This window comes from Emiliania huxleyi, assembly GCF_000372725.1.
Source record: "Emiliania huxleyi CCMP1516 unplaced genomic scaffold EMIHUscaffold_372, whole genome shotgun sequence".
In the NCBI taxonomy this organism is placed as follows: domain Eukaryota; phylum Haptophyta; order Isochrysidales; family Noelaerhabdaceae; genus Emiliania; species Emiliania huxleyi.
This window is the reverse complement of record NW_005199178.1, coordinates 2,938-9,323: the sequence shown is the minus strand read 5'-3', so window position 1 is coordinate 9,323 and position 6,386 is coordinate 2,938. Positions and strand designations below refer to the sequence as shown.

At 64.3% G+C, this 6,386-nt stretch overlaps 3 protein-coding genes across 3 annotated transcripts in view; 1 reads left to right on the top strand and 2 right to left on the bottom strand.

Moving 5' to 3' along the window:
• Positions 1-1,073: 1,073 nt before the first annotated feature.
• EMIHUDRAFT_117984 (hypothetical protein) lies at positions 1,074-3,676 on the top strand (the record flags this gene model as incomplete). Its single annotated transcript, XM_005771723.1, has 5 exons — positions 1,074-1,130; positions 1,820-1,966; positions 2,047-2,306; positions 2,378-3,420; positions 3,648-3,676. The coding sequence occupies 5 exons, from the start codon at positions 1,074-1,076 to the stop codon at positions 3,674-3,676; spliced, it is 1,536 nt and encodes a 511-aa protein (XP_005771780.1).
• Positions 3,677-4,527: 851 nt separating this feature from the next.
• Positions 4,528-5,213, bottom strand: EMIHUDRAFT_242903 (hypothetical protein; the record flags this gene model as incomplete). The annotated part of the gene is made up of 2 exons (XM_005771722.1): positions 4,528-4,542; positions 4,617-5,213. The coding sequence occupies 2 exons, from the start codon at positions 5,211-5,213 to the stop codon at positions 4,528-4,530; spliced, it is 612 nt and encodes a 203-aa protein (XP_005771779.1).
• A 1,051-nt stretch (positions 5,214-6,264) lies between these two features.
• The window catches only part of EMIHUDRAFT_242901 (hypothetical protein), a gene marked incomplete at both ends in the record, with an annotated part of 1,087 nt that continues 965 nt past the window's right edge, over positions 6,265-6,386 (bottom strand). The window contains one exon of the mRNA XM_005771721.1: positions 6,265-6,291. Within this exon, the coding sequence (XP_005771778.1) occupies positions 6,265-6,291 (27 nt within the window). The remainder of the gene's footprint in view (positions 6,292-6,386) is intronic.

Here is a 6,386-nt window from a genome sequence, read left to right as displayed (position 1 = left end):
CGGCCGGGGGCAGCGGCCGATTGATGTGCTCGAGGATGTCGATCATCTGGGTGCCGTCGAACAGGCCGTCGAACAGCGGATCCTTCCTCGCATCGCTCCCCGAGTAGAGCCCACGCAGGTCCGCCTTGACGCAGAGCGGAGGGAGCTTCGTCGATGCAACGCTGCTACCGGGAGCTGCGGCTTGCGACACCTTTTTAAGCACACCGGGATCGAAGGGCCGCCCTCCGTTACAGATGCGCAGCTTGGCCTCCATGATGTCGAGACCGATCGCCACGGGGAAGCATTTGTTGACCTTGTTGTGCATTCCAGCACTGAGCCTCAAGGATGTCTCCAGCCGGCGGCGACTGTTGCCCTGGCTGGAGCCAAGGTCGGCGAATCTTGCCCCGAAGGTTTCGAGGTGGTGTCGAAGCGACGAGGTCGACGTGAACTCAAGCACATTCCGGGCGTCCGCGACGGCGAGGGGGGAGCACGCTGGAAGGGGGTTGGGTGGCATATTCATGTACATATTGCAGGACGGAGTTTGGTTGTAAAATTCTCACTGTGCCTCTTTTGGTACCTGTGTCGAACCTAATTGCAGGGGCGAGAGAGAAATTTGAATTCTAATTGCAGGGTCCCCCACTCGCCCGCGCTCGCCGCTGTCGCTGTTTGCCGCTCACTCATCAGCGTGCGGTGTGGCCCGGCCACACACAGGGCCTCTGCCACACTCAGCCGCCTCCTTGCTTTGTCCCCGCTAAGTAGAGGTGTCCGTTTTTATTTATTTATTTAGCTCACCTATGTGCCCCTCACAGCAGCTCCTGACCACGGCCCGCAGGCGCCTGTTGATAGGTCCAGGTGATAGCCCTGGATGGGCAATGCATACGCCTAGTTAGGCCTCGAATCGCCCGACCGCGTCCAGGTGCTCTGTGGTCGGATTTGTGACACCGCCGCACCGCGCCGCGGCCGGGGGCCCGCCGGAGGACGAGGATGGCCGTGACGGACCGGGACGAGCTCTGGGAGGTTCAGTGTCAGTGTATATATTGTAGAGACCAATCATGTCCACAATATCTCTCAATCTAGCTAAGCCAGGGGAGGCGATGCCGGGGGCCATACAGCAGCTCGATGGTGCTTCGCCGGCGTGCGTCCCGGAAGCGGTGCCGGCTGGGCGGTCCGGGGGAGAAAAGTGAAAACTCAGGACAACGCCGACACCGCTCTGATTCGACTTTTGACTTACTTCAAACAAAGACAGTCGCACGCGCCCGACCGAGCGCGGCGCGTGCGACTGTCAGGAGCGGATCCGTCAGTTAGTTGTGTTCACGCCGGGATCGTGTCCCCGACAACATGCACAGACTTTAGGCCGCGACAGTAGGAATATTCCGGTGGGCGGGCCCCGGTTATCGGCCGCCGGTTATTAGCGGGGAGAGCGGCATTGTGCACGGAGCTAAGCCTAAGTGCATTGCCGTGCTTACCGAAGTCGCTTAGGCGGCTCCGGTGGTTTGCCTGTGATAGTGCTAGCACGCGCCAGTCCGCACCTGTGTCGAGCCTGTCTGCTGTGAGAGAGAGTTGATTTTGTTAAACTCTATCTATCTAGCGCAGCGCGAACTCGTCCCTGTTCATAGCTCGCGGGTTGAGGAAAGAGAAGGTAGCCGTGTGCCGCGTACAGTTGGCTAGCCGTCTCAGACACAAAGGCATGAGGCGGGGGGGGGGGGGGGGGGCCCCTAATCTCAATTTCCCCTTTTCCAAGGAAGTTACATGGTCGTTCTAGCAGCTGCTCTAGCACATCCATGGCATGGCCCATCACACCACGACCTAGTCCACGACATGGCCCATCACACATACTTAGGGCTTCAACTTTTGTGATGGCGCACCCCTGACTGGCGATGAGCGGCTGGAGCTCTGCTACTTCCCAGCGATCGGTGGCGACCGCTTCGTCGAAGGTCGCGGCGACAGCGACTCCGCGTCGCCTTGTGTCGAGGGCGACTTTGCTCGGGTCCGCCGCCACGGCCAAACCCGCAGGCTCCTGCTCTCCCTCTCCTCGCCTCACCACATCGTCGCCGCCGCCGTGCGCAGGACCCGCACCTCTCCTTCCCATTCGGCGGTCGTGCCGACCTTCGCGGGCGGGACGGCCAGTACTACTGCTTCCTCTCGGCGCCGCGCCTGGCCATCAACATCAAGACGGAGGACGCCACCTTCCGGCTGCACAACCTCTACGACGAGGGCGGCACGCTGGTCGTCGACGGGTCCTTCCTCACCGAGGTGCACTTTGTGGCGCGCGTCGGCGGGCGGAAGAACAAGCTCTGCCTCGCCTCGTTTTGGGCGAGCGAGTTAAAGTGCGATGCCAGAGGATATGAACCCAGGCGCCCGTTGTTTCCAGCCAGACCCGTCCCTGGCCTGTCCGTAGCGAGTACAACACGGGCTTCAACATGATCACGGGGAAGTGCGGCGGCGGCGACTTCTTCCTCGGCATCGGCACCTCCAAGCGGTGCGAGGAGATGCTCATCGCCGTCCGCTTCTCGAGCGCCGAGTTCACCATCGGCGACTGGACCGCCGTCGTGCGCGGAAACTGGGTGTACGAGCGCATCTCCGGCCCGGCCCACCGCCTCGATATCTCGCTGCGCGCCCGGGGCGGCGTGGCGGCACGGCACCTCCCGCATGGGATCATCGGGCAAGCCTTTGCGTCGGCCGAGCCGCGCCACGGCCGCGTCGACGAGTACCCGGCTTCGGGCACCTTTCGGACGTCTGCGATGGCGGAGGGGGCCATCGACGGGAACGCGGCCATGTACGAGCTCGCCGGCCCCCACGCCACCGCATTTGCCTTCTCTCGGTTCGAGGGCGCCGAGGTGTCCGCCGTTGCGCGCGGCGCGCTGGCAGCGGACGCGGACGCCGCGTCGACGGACGGCGCGGTCGAGGCGTCGCACCTCTCGAGCCGCCGTCGGCTGTCCGAGTCGTCCGCGCCCTGCTCTCCGCCCCCGTCGCCGCCGCCGCCCTCGCCGCCGCCTCCCCTTGACTACGAGCTCGAAGAAGCGCCGCCCTCACCGCCTCCGCCAAAGGGCAGGGGGCTAGATTGCACTTGCGAGTACCTCTGGTACAACGGCTTGTGCGACACCCCCGACATGGAGTCGGAATTGCTCGCCTCGTTGGGGGCGGCTTGCACCGACCTCGACGCAAAGGAGGAGGAGTGCTGCCGCATCTCCCCTCCCTTGCCCCCGTTGCTGCCGCCGTCCCTGTCGCCGTCGCCCCCGCCGTCCGTCTCGCCGTCGCCGCCGCCTGCCCACACTGGCCCACCCCCGTGCAACCAGCTCAACATTGCAGAGAACTTTGACCTGACTTGCGAGATTGCTAGTGTTATCAAGTGCGACGATTACTACATGCCACTCAATGCTCCGTGCGAATCCGATTGCTGGTACGCCAACTGCATTGTCTCAGAGGACGAGTGTGTCATGGGTGACCGTTGCGAGGGGGGATCGGCGGCGACACCAGCCCCAACCCCTGCACCGACCCCGTCCGGTCCAACGCCGACACCAGCGCCCACTCCGACCCCTACCTCGCCGACCCCTGTCCCAAACCCCGCACCCACTCCAACCCCTACCCCAGCACCAATCATAGACCCGCCGCCGGGCCCGTTGCCCTATTGCGACGTGCCCCCGCCAGTAGAATTGCCCCCCGACGAGGAGGAGTCGGAATGCTATGGCTGCACTGAGAACAGGCCCTGCTGCCATAAATTCCATACTGTCGGCTTCTTAGCCGGGCAAGAGTTTAAGTGTACGGATGGATGCCACACTTTGGAAGGCTACGCCACTTGCCAGGAGAACGAAAAGCTGGGAATGATCGCACTTTACATTTGGTGCAACCGCCCGCCGCCCGTCTACACGCCGTCGCCGCCGTGCATCCACCGGCCGCCGTCGCCGCCTCCCCCGCCGAAACCTCCATCGCCGCCTGCGTGCACATCGAGTCAGGAGGAAAGCGGCGAGTGCAGTTGCAAACGTGAACGTGGCGGGGTATACATTGGACCCAATGGTGGGGGGACGGGTAGCAGCAAGACAGTGTATTGTGGCTTCAATTGCAAAAATTGCCGCAAACATTCTCCAATGTACATCCACGACGGCCTCATAATCACGACCAACACCCCAAACGTACATGTGTACCGGCCCTGCATATCCGGAGGGCAAGGGAACTGCGAAGGCCAAAACTCCTGGGGACAACACCTCTGCGTGACCTGCGATGGGGCATAACACGTGTGCTGAATGTTTTACTCGATGGCGGTTCGGGCGGGCAATGACTTCGCGCATGAGGTTACTTCCCCCAGGATTGGTCTTCTCTGCCTGCGGGAACACCCTCGGGCGGCCGGGTGGGGCTGCGGCTGGAGCTAGCATGGCTCGGTAGTCCGTCACAGAGCGGTCGGACTGAGTCACCGAGGGGTGAGTCACGCGTCCGCCTGCCTCGCGCGCGCCTTGTGGCACAGCACGGTATGGGCCATGGAGTTAGCGGAATCGACCACCAGCCCCCAAAGATCGCTTTTCTCTGACACCAAAACGCACCCCACTATCGCTACTAGTGCCGGGGCAGCTAAACGACAATGGTCGAGCAGACAATCCTAAGTCGTCAACACTAAAGGCGCCGTGCGGGAGCCCTCTCCTCACGCTGTCGGCGAGCGCGTCGGTGTCGGCCTGCCCGTGCGGGAAGCGGTGCCCGTCGGGAAACTCGAGGTACTCCGCCGACGCGTACTGCCCCGCAAGCTGGCGGCACCACTCGTAAAACGGATCGTCGCGGCCCTGCGCCACCGTCGCCGGGAAGTCGAGCGGCGCGGAGAAGAGGGGCGCAAAGGCGTTCGCGCGGACCGGCATCCCGCAGACGAGGACGTTGTGGCTCCACGACGGCGGTCGGCCGGCGGCGAGGTGCGCGGCGGTCAGCAGCGTGATGAGGATTGCGCCCTGCGAGAAGCCAAGCAGCGTGTCTGGGCGGTGCCGCTCGACTGCCTCCTCGAGCCGCGTCATCGCCTCCTCGGCGTGAGGGTAGCGGACCGTGACGCTCTCGTCCATCAGCGCCCGCAGGTAGGCAGCCGGCTCGCGCGTCCCCTCGTAGGCGTCGTGCTCGACATCGTACCAGCTGAGGAACGGGCCGTCGAAGCGCGCGGCGACCGCAGGGTCGATGTATGTCTGCTCCAGCGCGCCCTCGACAAAGACAAACTCGGCCTCCGACTTTAGCGTGCGCCTCAGCTTGGCGGTCTGCACGCGCATGATCGCCTCGTTCGTCCCGCCGCCGTGGCAGCACAGGACGCGAGGGAGTGCGGCGGCCGCCCCGAGCGAGGTTGCTGCCCACCGTGTCTGACGTGACGGTCGGTATAACCGAAGCGGTCAGCAATGGCGACCCCCACCTCGGATTTGCGCACGGGGGCGAGGCCGATTTTCGAGGCCGGCACGGCGTGTTCTACAACTTCTTCTCCGCGCCTGACTTCGGCGTCAACGTCAAGACGGAGGAGTCTCGCTTCTTCCTGCACGGGAACAAGCTCACCGTCGACGGCACCTTCATCACCGAGGCGCACGTGGTCGTGCGCAACCGCACGCCGGCTCACACAAAGTGGGCCAACGCCTCCTTCATCGCGGCGAACTTAAACGAGTTCAACACGGGCTGGGCTTTTGTCAGGGCAGCTGCGGCGGCGCAAACTTCACGCGCGGGCTCGGCAGCCCCAAGAAGACTTGCGGCCGGCTGACCGTCAAGACCAGCTTTTCGGGTGCGTCCTTCACCGTCGGGAACTGGACGCTGACCGTCCACGGCAACTACGTCTACGGCCGCATCTCCGGGCCCCAGCACCGCCTTGACCTCGCCTTCAAGGCCCGTGGCGACGCGCCCGCGCGCTCGCTGCCGCACGGCATCATCGGACAGTCCTTCTCGTCGACGGCCCCGCGCCATGGAAAGAAGGACCTCTACCCCAAGGAGGGCCGCACCGTGACCTCTGCAATGGCGGAAGGCGCGATCGAGGGGCGTGCGGCGCAGTACGAGATGCCGTCGCCCCACGCCACGAACTTCGCGTTCTCGCGCTTCGAGGGCGCCGAGGCGCCGGCGCCACGCCTGTCACCTCCTCTGGCCGACATGGAGGCTTCCGCCACAGAGCGGTCGGACTGAGTCACCGAGGGGTGAGTCACGCGTCCGCCTGCCTCGCGCGCGCCTTGTGGCACAGCACGGCGGTCTGGTTGAGGAACATCTGGCGAGGGGAGAGCGCCGAGGAGACGATGCGTGTGGAGGTGGCTAAAGCCGTAGGGCGTTGACTGGAACCGCGGCGTTGCTCCTTCAGGACGCCGCCCAGGCGCCGGTGGCCTCTCAGCTCATAATGGAGGGGAGGCGCTCCACCGGGTTATGGACAGGGGGGGGCGGGGGGGTTATATAGCACACACAGGCGCTATCAACTTCTA